At 35.7% G+C, this 17,040-nt stretch overlaps 1 protein-coding gene across 8 annotated transcripts in view; it reads right to left on the minus strand.

Moving 5' to 3' along the window:
* Rab11 (RAS oncogene family member Rab11) overlaps positions 1–11,159 on the minus strand; it is a 29,835-nt gene extending 18,676 nt beyond the window's left edge. The window contains exons 1-3 of one of the 8 annotated variants that reach the window (XM_073976620.1): positions 10,962–11,126; positions 10,781–10,847; positions 10,026–10,234 (exon numbers count right to left, since the gene is read on the minus strand). In XM_073976620.1, coding sequence (XP_073832721.1) covers positions 10,026–10,065 — 40 coding nt within the window. In that variant the 5' untranslated portion in view covers positions 10,066–10,234; positions 10,781–10,847; positions 10,962–11,126. Of the gene's footprint in view, positions 1–10,025; positions 10,235–10,327 lie in introns of all 8 variants that reach the window. The other 7 variants (XM_073976648.1, XM_073976583.1, XM_073976630.1 and 4 more) reach the window with 7 other exon arrangements.
* Positions 11,160–17,040: the final 5,881 nt, after the last annotated feature.

Here is a 17,040-nt window from a genome sequence, read left to right on the forward strand (position 1 = left end):
ACGCATGGTGCCATTGGGGTCTTTTAAACCTTTTGGATTATTTTCTCAGGAAGTGTGGACTTGCCCCTGGTAAAAATACCGTACCGTCGTAATGGGGGCAACAAATACAAGCAGTTACAACAAAAAAACAAAGCGATTCGAGAGCAGGTGCTAAACTGAACTTTTCCGAAATTTTGTGTGGGAGGTACCCGAAGGAATAGACCGATAGAATCCATTTTGGAATCTCAACTATGTCTTGTAGAAATTTTACGATGTCCAAAGTATTGACCAAATTGGTTACTCGCTTCAAGTATTTTTCCGAACATTTGTGGGCGAGGTATCTGAAGGAATGGACCGATATGGCTGATCTTCGAACTTAAACTAAGCTTGGACAATCCTATCTGCCTAACTAACAAACAATGAACACAATATCTGTCATAGTTTCCGAGAAATAGATCTTTCACCAGAAATTTGCAAAAATGGCGTATTTTTCAAAATAGGGAAACAATTGTGGTCTTTAGGAGCATGCCCACACCCACCTTCCAATATTTTGACCTAATTTGTTGGTTTACATAGCTTCAATATTTTTACTATCGAATCCCATATAGAAATTATCCATCGGTGATGACAAAAAAAAATTTGAGTTTTTTTGGTCAGGAAAATAGATTCCTGATCCATTGTGCGACGACAACTTACACAAATTGACATCATTGTCCTGGACTAAGTAGGTAATTAATAAGAATCGCAATCTAAATTATCAACAATCATATAGCAAAAACACACAAAAACAATTTAGAAAGTATTAGTAAAGTTGTTGCCGGAAGTTTTCTTTTTTTTTTTTTTGAGCTCTTGGACCATTGTCCCAGGAAGTGTGGAATTGCCCCTGAACTTGTTGCAAAAAAAAACTTCAAAACGATACGAGACGAGCTGTGTACTATACTTTTTTTTACAAATTTTGTGTGGCAGGTACAAGAGGAGGTACCGGTAGTGGTGGACCGATGTTGTCCCTCTGCGAACTTGAACTAAGTTTGGACAAAATATTACGAAGGCTAAATTTTGGATTCGGAACGTCTGATCCGTTCGAAGGTTATCGAAATGACAGTTTTCTCAGGAAGTATAGACTTGCTCCTGAAAGAATGGGGTAATGGGGGGCAGCAAATACAAGTTGCTACAACAAAAATCAAAGCGATTTGAGGGCATCTCTTAAACTGTGTGGGACAGACAGAAAACCTCTTGAGGTCTTCTAGAGTCGAAAGACCTCTTAAGGTCTTTTACAGACAGATGACCTCTTGAGCTCTTCTATGGACAAAAGACCACATGAGGCACTCTATAGAGGACATAAGACCTCTTGAGGTCTTCTTTAGAGTACAGAAGACATCTTGAGGTCTTCTCTGGGCAAAAGACATACAAAAGTCTTCAATAAACAAAAAACCCCTTGAGTTTTCCTAAAAAAAAGACTTATTTTTCGACAAAAGACCTTTTGAGGCATTCTATAGTTAAAAGACCTTTTGAGGTTTTCTATAGTCAGAAAACCTCTTTAGGTCTTATATATCAGAAAACCTCTTGAGGTATTCTATGCAAATAATACTTGCTGAGATCTTCTATAGAAAAAATACTTCTTGAGGTCTTCTATAGACAGAAGACCTCTTGAGGTCTTCTATAGACAGAAGACCTCTTGAGGTCTTCTATAGACAGAAGACCACTTGAGATCTTTTATAGATAAAGACCTCTTGAGGTCTTCTGTAGACAGAAGACCACTTGAGGTCTTCTATAGACAGAAGACCTCTTGAGGTCTTCTGCAGACAGAAGACCACTTGAGGTCTTCTATAGACAGAAGACCTCTTGAGGTCTTCTATAGACAGAAGACCTCTTGGGGTCTTCTATAGACAGAAGACCTCTTGAGGTCTTCTATAGACAGAAGACCTCTTGAGGTCTTCTATAGACAGAATACCTCTTGAGGTCTTCTATAGACAGAAGACCTCTTGAGGTCTTCTATAGACAGAAGACCTCTTGAGGTCTTATATGGACAGATGACCTCTTGAAGAAACTCTTGATGTCTTCTTTAGAAAGAAGAATTTTTGATGTATTCTATAGCCAAAAGACTTCTTGAGGTCTTCTATAAAGAAAAGTTCTCTTGAGATCTTCTATAGAAAAAATACCGGCATAAGTTGAATGTTTTCATTAAGCTCAGATCGGGACCAAATTTTTTTCGCAGGTAGGTCTCGTCACCCTGATCACAAATAAATATAACATTTATTGCGGAAGTCCATACTTCCAGAGATATGGGCCTCTGAAGTTCCGAAAATTCCCTTGTTAAGAAAATGTATGATTTTAAAGAAAATGTTGTTGCCGTTCCCTAGACTGCCGTTCTTTAATCTCCGGCCGAAGGACGTCTATTTATAAAAAATATATAAATATGATAGTATATTCATTAAGCTTTACAATAGTACCCAATTATCATTATCCGTTCAAAAATAACGAAGTTACATACAAAGGAATCTTCAGAGCTTCAGAGGCCCATATCTCGGGAAGTATGGACTTCCGCAATAAATGTTATATATGTTTGTGATAAGGGTGACTAGACCTACCTGTGAACAAAATTTGGTCCCGATCCGAGCTTAATGAAAACATTCAACTTGCTCCAAAATACCACTTGAGGTTCGCTCGTTGCTTAAAATCATGTGATCAAAACTTATAAATTCCTTAACCAAAAAATGTAGTCCAAGAGCAAGTTACTGCACTGTCATTCCCCCCTTATATTCATAACAAAACTTTTTCCTATAATGAGTTAATTCAATAGTTTGCCTATCTATCTGTGTTGTGTTTGAAATTATACCCTAAATTAATCTATTTGATAACTTCCCAATATCTTTATTGGCCCTTTGGAGTCAATAATCGATATCACTCACACATTACGCACAAAGCTCTTATCGTCTAATGTTAGAACAACAACAACAAAATAATTAACCACAATATGCTAAAGGAAAAGAAAAAATAAGTTTTGATTTAATTTTAGAGTTGAATGATTCATCAAAATGGAATATGTCACAATTTGAACAATTTGATAGTGGGAGATTACATTACTTTGGTGGGGATAGATACTGAAATGCTAAAATGCTTCTTGTAATGTTTTATTAAAGAAAACGCCCATCAAAAAAGTTCTAACGTGACCATAGTAAAACATTAAGGGGCCATAAGGGGAATTAGTGTAGTTTAAGAGCTTCACTCCAATGTCATTTTCTTTAACATCGCATTTTAAGGTAATTCAAAACCGGTCACCTAAAAGAACAGTTCAATTTTAAATTAAAAATTCAGGACATAACATACTATATAAGTACCTGGTTGCATCTGCTTGCATAAGTTGTCACAACCACATATTTCTCCAGAAATTTGCAGTGCCATAAACAAAGAAGTATCTTATTCCCCCATAACAATTTGTGTTGGGTTGTGATCATTGCACCAACACCTATCTGTTGTGAAAATTTCGTAACGATCCGAGTGGTGCTCCCATACTATACATAACTATATTCTTGTGTCAAAAGGTTGTGACATTTCAAAAAGGTCAAAGAAAATGTGCAAGGATTTCATGATTCGCCTCTTGCCAAATGCCTGGCAATCACAAAAAAGTAGGTTAAACAATATTTGGCATCTTTTGAAATAAAATTGACACACATTTCTGGGTAGGTAGTAGCAGGCAGACAGCAGCAGGATATTACAATATCAACAAGCAGCAAATCCCCCTCCTACCACCCTAAAATACAAAAAACACAAATAATAAAACACACCTGTTATAAGTGACTCCGTTTTATAAAAATACCTCTCTCATCTTTATTTGTCGATTTGTTCAGACAATTGATTTAATTTTAGCAAAATCTAATCAATAAATTGAAGATAATGGTCAATGCATGGCCAACTAAAACCCAAATTAAGAAACAAGAGCATAACACAACCGTCACTCATCAGAGAAAAAAGTGAGAAAGAAAAAAAGAAAGTACCAATGACAGACATGGGGAGTTAAAACGTCGTCGCCACCATCATCAAACACACAAGTCAGTCACACACAGTGAGTGGCGAGTGAGTTACCGAGTGAATGACAGATGGCAAAACATCAATAGTTAAAAGAACGACACAATAAATCAGCTGAGTGGAGAAGCAAAGCAGGCAGGCAGCAGCGCCAGTTCAAGAATCCAAACGAGTTTATGCAACGTGTCATAAAAAAAAAAACAAATAAAAATAACTTTTAATAAAACCTACTAATCAAATATTTGTGTGGTGAAGTTACACTCGACACAAAGAGCGGAAGAGAATGTTTTTCATAACCACCAAAAAGAGAGAAACACACAGCAGAGTCGTCATTGAGTGTGGGTGGGTGGAAAAAAATGGAATTAAAACTGATTTTCATCAATAAAAAAGTGCATGGAATTTTTGCAAATGATGGAGGAATGAAAAACTTTAATGAAAGAATGCAAAAATAAAGTCATACAGAGAAATGGCAAATTGGTTAATTAGAAACAGGGGGAGAGGGGGTAGTGTTGTCATCATAGTCATATTAAAATAACGAGAAACACACACAACTCATAAATTGGCTAATGACTTTAACAATTAAACGTACTGTTTTTTGTTTCGTTTTGGGCAAGAAGAATGACACACGGAGAAGAGAAAACACGAAAAAATGTACGTCATCCTACTCTAAATAAAAAACCCTAACAAGTGTTGCCATCGTACTTTGTGCATGCAAATTAAATGGGCAAATGGCCTCGAAAGTCCAAATGGAAATGTGTTCAAATGTGAATTTAAAAGAGGCTGACATAGAAAATTAATTAATTAATTAATTAATACAAAATGGAAAGGAAATTGTTATGGAAGGGACTTATGCTTGGTTTACATTTACGAAATCCACTCGATTTCAACTGTCACTTCTTTTGCGTATACGTCAAGTAGAAACTCATCCGAAATCCATTCGATTTCATTTGACGTTTAAGCATTGGAATTGACGGTTTAAATCGAGTGGATTTCGTAAATGTAAACCAAGCATTATAGCACGTTTATATATACATATAACCGGATTTAACATACCCACTGGGTTTCAAATGTCAATTCGTTTGCGTTTGCCCTGCAAAAGGCTATAATATAAACATGGCCTTACATGGGAATTGTAGACCCCAGCAAATAGCGATCTGTGATGCACTTGACTTCAATGGGATTTAAAAGCGAAGAAAAATGTAAAAACGTTTACATCCCCCGCCCAAGGCCGACTTTTTAGAGAAACATTTACAACTTTACCTGAGATTTGTACCTGTCCCTTGGGGAAAGTTAAAAAACGCGGCAGAATGTTCAAGGCCCATATCTCGGGAAACAGTTCCCAGAAGAATCTGTGGTAGATTTTTCAATTTTTCAAAGAGCGGTAGCTAAAGGAACGAAGTTCCAACCGGTTGAAGAAATTGTTTTCAGAAGAGACTTTAGTACGTGTAGTCGGTTTTGGTTCTGTTCATAGTTATAAGACAAAGCCCAGAAAAATTAAAAGAAAATTTAAATCAAAAATACCCAGTTTTTGTTGTTGTAGCAGCATAGAAACCTACGGGAAGCACAGGTTTGATGCTGGGTTGGCAGCCGCTGGCCGAAACACTATAGTTTCGGGTCAATCCGGTACGAACGAACCCACTGCCGTGGGATTGCTGTAGCATATGTTTGATGCTGGGAAACGCTTTTGGTTTCGAGTCAATCCGGTACAAAGAACCCACTGCCGTGGGATTACGTTGTCATGGTGTTGCAGTTCAATGCTACGATGGACTGCTACGATGATAATATTACTTCTAAAACCTTTTAACATCCTGAAATTGTATATAAACCGAACCCAACCAGGTTTTTTTCGATCCCGTGTCACAGGCTAAAAACAATGTAGGATTGGTATTTCGGGAATTGATTAGAAGTTTTGAGTGCGTGAATAAAGTCTGAAACATCAGAGTCTTCGAACGAACATGAGAGCCCAAGAACAACCTTCGACCAGAGGCATCCAATCCCATTTTCTGACAGATTTTGGTGTGAAATAACTTGAAAAGTGAGAGGGGAGTCTCACTTAGTTGGTTTTGGAGGAAAATTATACAGAAGCTTGACTTTGTGAGCAAAAATGAGTCTTCTTACAAACAAAAGTACTCCTTAAGAGGTATTCTCTATAGAGAAGACCTTCTACAGATGTATTTTCTAAACAGAAGACCTCCATAAGTGGTCTTCGGTAAACAGAAAACCTTCCAAAGGGGGGCCTCTGTAGATAGAAGACCCACCAAAAGGTTCTTTTGTAGATAGAAGACCTACTACAGATGTTTTCTCAGGAGAGATGACCTTCTAAAGAGGTGTTTTATAGACAAAAGACATCACCAAGTGATCAAGAGGCATCCAATTCCATTTCCTAACAGGTTTTGGTGTGAAATAACTTGAAAAGTGAAAGAGGAGTCTCATTAAGTTGGTTTGGTTTTGGAGGAGGAGGAAAATTATACAGAAGCTCGATTTCGTGAACAACAAAAAGGGTCTTCTTACAAACAAAAGAACTCGTAAAGAGGTATTCCCCACAGAGAAGAATTTCTACAGATGTATTTTCTAAACAGAAGACCTCCACAAGTGGTCTTCTGTAGACAGAAGACCTTCCAAAGGGGGACCTCTATAGTTAGAAGGAGAGACGACCTTCTAAAGAGGTGTTTTATAGACAAAAGACCTCACCGAGTGGTGAAGACAAAAGACCTCCCCCAAGGGGTCTTTATTAGACAGAATACCTCCCCAAGGGGGTCTCTATAGACAGAAGATCTTCCAAAGGGGTCTTTTATAGACATTAGATCTTCCAAAGGGGTCTTTTATAGACATACGATTTCCGAAAAGGGTCCACTATAGACAGAAGATCTTCCAAAGGGGTCTTTTATAGACATAAGATTTCCGAAAAGGGTCTTCTATAGACCAAAGACTTCCTAAAGTGGTATTCTGTAGAGATACGACCTCCTAAAGAAGTATTCACTAGAGAGACGAGCTCCTAAAGAGGTATTCACTAGAGAGAAGAGCTCCTAAGGAGGTATTCTCTAGAGAGATGACCTCCTAAAGAGGTATTCTCTTGAGAGACGACCTCCTAAAGAGGTATTCCCTAGAGATACGATCTCCTAAAGAGGTATTCTCTAGAGAGACGACCTCTTAAAGAGGTATTCTCCTCTAAAGAGACGACCTCCTAAAAAGTATTCTCTAGAGAGACGACCAACTAAGAGGTAAGAGAGGTCTTCTATAGACTGAAGACTTCCGAAAGTGGTCTTCTATAGACAGAAGATCTACCAAAGGGTCTTCCAAAACCTCCCAAAGAGATACTTCTATAGGTAGAACACTTCCTAAAGAGATGAGAGGAAGAAGATCTCCCAAATGGCTCTTCTATATGCAGAAGACCTCCCAAAAGGGGTCTTCTAAAGGCAGAAGATTTCCCAAAGGTGCATTCTACAGACGGAAGATCTCCCAAAGGGGGGGTTTCTATAGATAGAACACCTCCCAAAGTGGTTTTCTATAGATAGAAGAGCACCCAAAGGGATCTTCTATAGACAGAAGATCTCCCAAAAAGGTTATTTATTAAAATAAAACCACCAAGAGCAGTCTTCATATAAACAGAAGGAGGTATTCTCTAGAGAGAAGACCTTCTAAAGAGGTATTCTCTATAGAAAAGTACTTCTAAAAATGTATTCTGTAGAGAAAAGACTTCCACAATGGGACTTCTATAGATAGGACACTTCCCAAAAAGTCTTCTATAGATCGATAACCTCCTAAAGAGGTATTCTCTAGAGAGGCGACCGCGCAAATTCTATAGACCGAAGCCCTCCCAATGGGATCTAGACAGAAAGTCTCTCAAAAGGGACTTCTATATATAGAATACTTCCTCTAAAGAGTTATTCTTTTCTATAGACAGAAGATCTCCCAAAGAGGCCTTTAATAGACAAAAGACCTACCATAGGGCTCTTCTATGGACATAAGCTGTTTCAAATGGGTATTTCCTAAAAAGAAGACTTCCAAATTGATTCTTATATAGACAAAAGATCTCCCAAAGGAGGCTTCTATAGATAGAAGACCTCCTAAAGAGGTAGTCCATAGAGAGATCTCCAAAAGGGTTATTCTATAGACAGAAGACCTTCCAAAGGGGTCATCTACGGATAGAAGACTTCTCAAAGGGGTCTTCTATAGACAGAAGCCCTACCAAAGGAGTCTTCTACAGACAGAAGTTCTCACAAAGGGGGCTTCCGTAGATCGAATAAATCCCAAAGGGGTTGTCTAAAAAACGAAAACCTCCCAGCTACCCAACTACCTACACATTACTCGCAAACTTGTGAGTATAGATCAGGTGGAATGCAGTCTATAGGGTCAGGAAAAATCAACCGAGGCAAAGAATCTTCGATAGAGACTACTGGTAGTGCTTACCACCCTCTAGTCTTCGAAAGAAGGTAGCGGGTACTACTACCGCAGGTGGGCAATATCTTTGTTCATAGCTTCAGATGGTTACCTGGATACCAATTCTGCTAACTTCAAAACTTTGGTCAGGTACACCAAGCCGTCTGGACCAAGATGGATGGGTTTACTTGGTGAAGTAAATTGGTCTGAGATTTGTCCACCTTGGGACAGAGCTTTGTTTTTAATATACATACGTATTCTGAATCTTAATGAAGGCAATTGCCGAGACATCTGTATTTTTTCTTGAACCCATATAGATTTTTGATTAGCAACGTAAGCTAATCGGAAATGATGTAGCCGTGGGCACTTAGCTGCACAACTTTTGGTCATCCGGGCTGTCATGATGTAATTTGTAGCATGGTAGTATGCAACGCTCTAAAACCACGAAAAAAGGAAGATTGGGTGGTACGATTTTCCATTGATTTTCAATTTGTTTGCTTTCATCAGTGCAGGAATTTTACGAAGTACCTTCCAAATAAATAATTCTTCTCCCGGTGTGTTTGCTGATTAACTCCAGATCTCAATCAAATCTTCAACGATATGATACTTTAGCTCAAAGTACAATATTTTCGGAGGATGTTTCACATTTTGTTCTACAAAAAAAAAGGTTAGATATATGAAAAATACTTGTAGTTGGATAGCTTCAATTGAAAAGTTTTTTATGTAGGTTGAGATATAACCATGTTAACGGCAGGTTCGAATAACCACATCTAGGGAATTATATGAAGTTCCCCTCTTGGCCAGGGAATCGAACCCACGACCTTATGTGCAAGGCGGGTGTGTATACCTTTTTTGCACCACGTTGGTACCCACTAAGAATGCAAAGACTAAAAATACATTGATGTTCTTTAGGACATATCTCAGGGTCCAGAGAAGCACTATTTTGGAAAGGTTAACGTGTGAGCTACAATCTGGCTTACAGTAAATGAGGCTCCATAATCGACACATTTTCGAATGAGGGTTTTATGGAAAAATCCTGGTCCACAAATAAGTTTTTGGGCTATATCGCCTGAAAATAACGCCATCATATGACCACTTGTTGGATAGGTATTTCCATAAGCTTTCCATTGATGTAGGGAACAAGACGGGTTTACACGCGCACGCCAGATTTTTTTGGAACTTTAAAGGCCTATATCTCGGGAAGTATGGACTACATATAGACGATATATATATTTTTGTGATCAGGGCAACGAGACCTACCTGTGGGCGTGCGCGTGTAAACCCGTCTTAAGCCAAAACTTCTTTTAAAAAGCAACAAATATTCTTCATTCCTCTAATTTATCTCCTTCGCAATTTCCCCATAACATTAGCATATCATATGGCAACTCCATTCAACGATAATCGTACGTCAGTCAATATCATTTGCTGGAATGTTTTTTGTTCACCTTTTTTGCATTAGAAATTCAGAAATTCAATGAATAAACACACACGAAAAAAAGAGAAAATATGAGTAATAATTAAATATGAAAGGAGCGAAAAAATGAAGAAGCAATAAAGATAAGACATTTTCACTTTAAACGAAAACTAAACTTTAAACTTTAACAATAATTAACAATTAAAAATAGAAATTATTTAATATTTACCTTTGAATAAATAATCGTATTCATCTTCCCTTGTGCCCATTTTGTTGTGTGTTGTTGTTTTTCTCTATTAGAAGAAAGCTTTACGAAGTTGAAGAACCAATTACAAATTCTTCTTCCTTTTTTGTTGTTTCTTGTAGTTTATAAAATTCCTTTTTATATTGTTTTATTTGTTTATTTTACTACCTCTTTGTGTTTCTGGATATTCTTCTCTAAACAAAAGAACAAATTCCCACAAAAATGCAGTTCAATTCGTTCGTTGTTGATGTTGAACAAAAAACCAGAAAAACCAAATCACAACTCACACACCAATACCACCAGCATTACAAGTCATCACATCAGGCAGCGCAGAGCAGCACAACAAAGGGAATCAGGCACAAACACAAGAGAAGTAGTACGTTGTTGTTTTTATTGTAGATTTGTCGTTTTTCGATGGTTTTTTTTGTATAGAGCGTAGTTAAGTAGTTGTTACAAGTGCAGCACAGCCCCAAATTAACAAAAAAAAAGAATAATAATAAAATTAACAGAAGAACACCGCAAACGACAGGGAGCGAGTGAGCAAACGATGAAGTCAATGATTAACATAAACGACCATCATCATCGTCATCACCGTCAATAAAAAAATTCCGTCAAAGAATTAAACGAAAAAGAAAGAAGAGAAAAAAATTGCTATGTTAATTTTTTGTTGTTATTATAACAAAATAAAAGACCACTATGTGAACCAAAAAAAAAGCTGAACAAGAATACGGGGCGGTTACTTTTTTTCTTTCGTTCGTTTGTTCCTCTTCGTCGTTCCTTTGTAATCGCACTTTTTTACACTACTTTCTTTTGCAAAAAAAATGAAATGAAAACCAAAAAAATTGTATTTCTTTGTTTGTTGCTTTTCCCGTTTATTTTCACACAATTGAAAACACTCGCTTAACAATTTGTCAAATATACCATTTAAGCAACAATTTTTAATTGGATTTTTCTTAATATTTATTCAAAAACTCTTCCATGAATTAATCACCTCTTTTTTTCTTTGAATTTTTTGCGACTTGCTTTTTCGCGACGACACACAAGAAAAAATTCGCTGTACAAGAGTTCGTCGTATTTAGTTCGTTGCTGTCATCCCACAGAGTTGTATTTGCTGCATTTGTCACGGCAGAGATGTAAATTTGAGGAATTAGTAGGAATTTTGTCAAATGTCAGGGATGGGAATGTTGTCGGGTATGGTATTTTAATTTGGGGAGTGAAAGAAACCGTTAATAATTTGAAGTATAGTAATAAAAAATTAGATTAAATTGTTAACAATTATTCTTATTTATTGTTATAATTTATTTAATTAATTCATAAATTCTATTCTATAAGTGCATTAAACTCGGTTTAGATTAAACGGCGTTTGCACTACAGCTTTTTGCCGGTTATGCTTGGTTTACATTCGGCGTCGTTTCGTGATTTCGCGCGGAATCAAGCAAAATCTATCATTTCCCATTTCGTGATTTCAGCGAAATCAACATCGAAATTAAATTACAGTACACATGATATACAACCCTGTTTTTGCCTAAAAAAGTTCCAAAAGTTGCAACGCTTTTCACGTATCACAATAAACAAGGTAGAAGGTCAATTGATACAAAAAATTTTAGTATCAAAATTTGTAAACAATTGGTCTGTTCCTTTACTTTTAAAAATGGTAAAACCGGCAGAAGTAGTAAAAGTTGCAAACTGCTCCCATATGAATTATATGGTGTCAGAAGTTAAGGAACGCTTTTCGAGTAAAAAGTGGTAAAACTTGAAGATTCTTACACGTAAAGGAACAGGGCTACAGTGAATTGTCAAAAATTGCTCCCCCATACAAATTTTTTAAAAAATACGGGAACTGGAAAATGACGGAAATTGCAAAAACTCCAGCAAAAATGTCAAAATCAACGTATCAGCTATCATATTAGATGCCAATGTACATGCTTACTGCTAGTTTCGACTAGGCCAAAATTGTAAGGCAAAAGACAGGAGAAAGGGTGCTATTTTTGTTTAAAGAGAAGTGCAAGTTTTGCTAGATTTCGGAGTACGGGAACGTATTTTTAGAACTAAACGGAAATCTACTGCAAGTACTAATATTGTGCAGGTTCTGAGCACAACTTTTATCTATCAAAATTTATTATACCCTACACCACTATGTGGAGAGGGTATTATAAGTTGGTTTTGGCCAAAAAGTTTGTAACGCATCGAAATAATGGTCGTAGACCCATACTTATATATACCAAAATTAATGTCGATCTGGCTATGTGTGTCCGTCCGTCTGTCCATCTAAACCTTGTAATCACGCTACAGGTCACGATCGTCACGAAAGAAGCCTATTGATTTTGGTGATGGTCGGATAGTATTTAGGGGTTGGAATGGGCAAAAAACTTATTTGGATAAAAAGACAACGTTTTTTCCCAAAGCGAATATCTCAGCTTCTATAACGGGTATACCAAAAGCAAAACCTGGCAATGAAAGTAAAAAATATTACCTTTCTACCGATCTTAAGTAGGTTCTCGTAGGTGATCAAACAACGAAGATATCACGATAGTCGCAAATAAAACTCAACTTTTAATTTTTGCGATTTTAATTACAATGACGAATATGACAGTTTTGGTTGGGGACTTTCCAAAAGCAAAGTCTGACTATGAAAGTAGAAGATCCCATCTTCACAACGATGCAAACTAGGTTGGCGAAGGTGACCAAATAACGGGGATATCGCAATAGTCGGTTATACATCCCATTTTTCATTTTTTTTTTTTTTTGAAATCACGCTACAGGTCGCAATTTTGATCGGATCGTCAAGAAATTTTGAGGGTTAATGTGGGTCTCACAGATGAAGTAGCCTATTGATTTTGGTGATGGTCGGTGATCAAACAACGAAGATATCACAATAGTCGCAAATAAAACCCAACTTTTCCTTTTTGCGATTTTAATAATAATGACGGATATCACACCTTTGGTTGGGGATCATCTAAAAGCAAAGCCTGACTAAGAAATTAGAAAATCCCATCTTTAAAATTATGTAAGGTATGTTGGCGTAGGTGGTCAAGTAATAGAGATATCGTAATAGTCGGTAACACATCACTTTTTTCCCACTTTATCTGCAATCGCACTACAGGTCGGAATTTTGATCGGAACATCACGAAATTTTCTCACAGAGATAGAAGCATATTGATGTTGGTGATGTCGATAGTAGTCAAATATAAAATTAAATATTTATTATTTTGGTTCAGTTTGCCTTAAGTCATTTGGTATAAAAGCCAGATAGTTGAAAACTTTCGTATCTTCCTAAAAGAAATGTTTTCGAGTGAAAAGATAATGCACAGAGGTAGTGGTGTAGGGTATCACATAGTCGGCCTCGTACCGACTATAGCCTTTTCTCACTTTTTATTATGATGTCTCAACGATAAAATCACTTTTTTTATTTTTTCATTTGTTATATGCTGTTTATATTAGAGCTTTTTGCAGGGTTAACCTTCTTTGAGAGGATTTGTTTGAAATATAAGCAATGGAATTGACATTTAAAACCCAGTCGGTTTGTTAAATCCGGTTATATATAAACGGGGTATTAGTACGATACATGGTATAATAAGAAAGGTATGGCAGAGCTCACAGCTGATTATAATTTTTTTTCTTTTGGTGACCAACTTGTGTCAAAGTCATTTTATTACGTTTTGTTTTGAATATTCCAATTTTGACAAATTCCAACAAATACATTCACACATAACTGAATATTCATTGAAAAAAGAAACAAAAACAATGAGAATTTACGACAAATGGACACTTTTTAAATTCCTGGGGACTATAACCGTAACTCTGAGTGGTCTGCTGGATGTGATATTAAATTTAAATTCAATGGCTCCATATGTGAAGTCCAGTTTTTACAAAGACACTCAATAAAGCGAAATATGGAACATGAAGATGTAAGAGAAACATTACCTACATTCAGGACGGAAATTAATTGATATGGGACAAGTCTCCGCTGCTCTCCCAAGTACACAAAGTTTTGTCATGATATAACCTTCTATTTAACAATGTAACTTGAATATAAAATAAAGAAAAAAGGTGAATCTTTCGCTAAATTCCTAATATATTTTGGTTCGGATTTATTATTACAATGTGATCTTAACGTCCAATAAGAAGAATTTCAATTTCTCCATTCTCTGGCGTACTTTTGAGGATTTAATTAAATGGTAAGCACGCCTGTAGACTACATTTCTGAGTATTGCAGCAAAGTGTGGTCGCTAGACAGCCATTAAGAATCGTCGATAAAAAAGATGTGAGAGAAGTCTCCTTGTCACTTCTGGAGTTTCTGTGGTAAATATACATACATACATACATACATGCGCGCATATGTATGTTGTGGAAATGTGAAAGCTGCTTTTCTTGACATTTTTCTTGCTAATGTTCTGTATTCTTACAAGGACTCAAATTTACAGATTGATAATGAACAGAATCCAATCTTTCACTTTATAAAACGAGGCCTTCTGCTGACTTCATTGATACTTCTTCTTATCTTCGAATTCGCCGACAGTTACGATCTTTAGCAGGGACATTTCTAGTAGATCCGCATAAAATTTATTGTCTTGTCCTGTAAATAAATCTTTATGAAATTTAAAAACCGATTTCGAAAACTGAATATATCCTTCCATTCATTTTTTAATACATTTCATTAATTTTAAAAGTTGAATAAAATATGAAACAAAACAAACATTAACAAAAACAAAACTTGACGTTTGTCACCATAGACAATTTTGAAAGGAAGCGGGCATACGTGTAGGGTTGATTTTCCATAGTTTTTTCGAACCTGTTCTACCTTCCTTATTGTACCATGAGTACGATACAAAATTAATATAGATAATTTTACGATTATTTTCCAAATAAAGTTGTTAGGTTCTATATTGTCGTATATTTTTGATGATTAATTCAATTTACAACAACTTGTTTTGAAAGTTCATGTTCGATCAGCTGCTGATGTGTATCTACCTTGATCATTGTGATATGTTGAAATCAATAAAAAAAATACGTGTAAACCAAGGCACATTCATATAATGCCGGGCATACACTATGGGCATGCAGGACAGCAACCGATGAACCCTTGTGTAAGTGTGTGATTGAATAGTGTGTGGCATTCCTTCAATCCATATTGCAAAAATGATGAATTTTCCTCCAGAACTCGATTTTGGGTTGAAGTTTTCCAAATTTTTAATTTCCTCACAAATAATATTTGTTGCTTTCAAAAATTATTTGTTGGTTACTTGGAAAATAAACAAAATTCATCGGATTGAAAGGGTTCATTTACAAAATCAAAACTATTTTGATTTCAATCCTGCCAAAACTACTCCCAAATACATTGACAAAAACTTCAAAATTTACTAATACTATTACAAATGCTGTCCTGCATGCCCATAGTGTATGCTCGGCATAAGGTAGAAGTGACAATCAGCTATACTTTTACTTTTTTGTAAATTTGGTTTTCAAAATGTAATAGGGTCTACTCATGAAATTTGGAACTTCGAAATTTGCTACCATAAAATACTTTTTTTATCCTAAACGTGTAATAAAAATGACCTTCTCACCCTTATTACTGTTGGCGTAGTCGTAGACTAGGGGTGAGCACGCCTGTGTGCTAGCACACAGGCAAATTGAGAAAACGTACTCTTAGTTTTTTGTGAACCATAAACAATTAAAAGTTTATGCAATTTTTTATTTATATTTTTTAATAATTTGCATTGTGGACGATTTTAGACAACATTAACGTTTAAAAAATTTTGAAATAAGTAATGAAACATCAAGAAAAATTAAATATTAATTCTCTCTTAAATTTGTCTCTCTCTCGATTTTGCTCACCATTGTCGTAGACGTTCAAGTGACGTAGACGTTGTCGTAGGCGTAGACGTTGGCGTAGTCGTAAGATACATTTTTATATGATGAAAAATTATATACAACGACATTTTTTGTCTTTTATAGCATTTTATATCCTTAAAAATCGAAAGAAATACATTTGTAATTCCCAGAACGCATTTCTTGGTTTAAATACAACATTTATTTTTTTTAACACGACAAATTGGTCTTACGTATGGCGTTGAAATACGAGGAAAGAGTCGTGACCGATTTTGTAAACGACAGCATATAAAAATTAAAACAAATTAATTTCAAAAGAATTTTTTGGCAATGATTATTAAAATATATTGGAAAATAACTATAATAAATACAAATTTTACTACTTTGATTCATTTGCATAAGACAAATGTCGTGTCTTTATCAGATGACAAACTTTCTATTGAAAATCTGTTAAGAGTCCTCGTATAACGATTGATGCAATGTAGATTTCTTAGTTCTTGCTCAAAAGATGATTTCAAACGAATTGTTTTACAATTAAAAAAATATATAATTTTTAAATTTTGTATGAGAAAAAAAATTGTCGTTGTCTTAAATGTTACGTGGTACCAAAAAATATCCCTACGACTACGCCAACGACCACAAAAACGTCTACGCCAAACACTTATTTTGATTGTAAAAACTGTAGGGTTAGTTTTTCTCTTGAATTAAAAGTTTAAAAATGATCTACTAATAATTCTAATTATGTTTGTTATGGGGTTTCTACACGGTATGTTTTTTTACATATTCATACATAGCAAATGTCACTTTTTTCGAACATATGTAATTCGTTCTGCACGGCAAAATTTTATTTTTCATTCGTTTTTTGTTGTTTTCTTTATTTATATCGTGTACAAACAAAACAACTGTTAAAAGCTGTTCTACACGGTATGTTTTTTACATATTTGTGCATACCAACTGTCACTTTTTACAAATCTGAATTTTGTACACATGGTGTGAACCATACAGAAATTTCAATGGATGAAGGTGTTATGTGCATACATATGTATATTTTTTCGAATAGAACGCGCTCTATTCTCGTCTGTACAACCAAAGGTAAACAGCTGTTTTGTTTGTACGCGGAATAAATAAAGAAAACAACAGAAAACGAATGAAAAATAAAATTTTGCCGTGC

This window comes from Musca autumnalis, unplaced genomic scaffold (genome assembly GCF_047663935.1).
Source record: "Musca autumnalis isolate F117 unplaced genomic scaffold, ASM4766393v1 scaffold_1, whole genome shotgun sequence".
Classification (NCBI taxonomy): Eukaryota; Metazoa; Arthropoda; class Insecta; order Diptera; family Muscidae; genus Musca; species Musca autumnalis.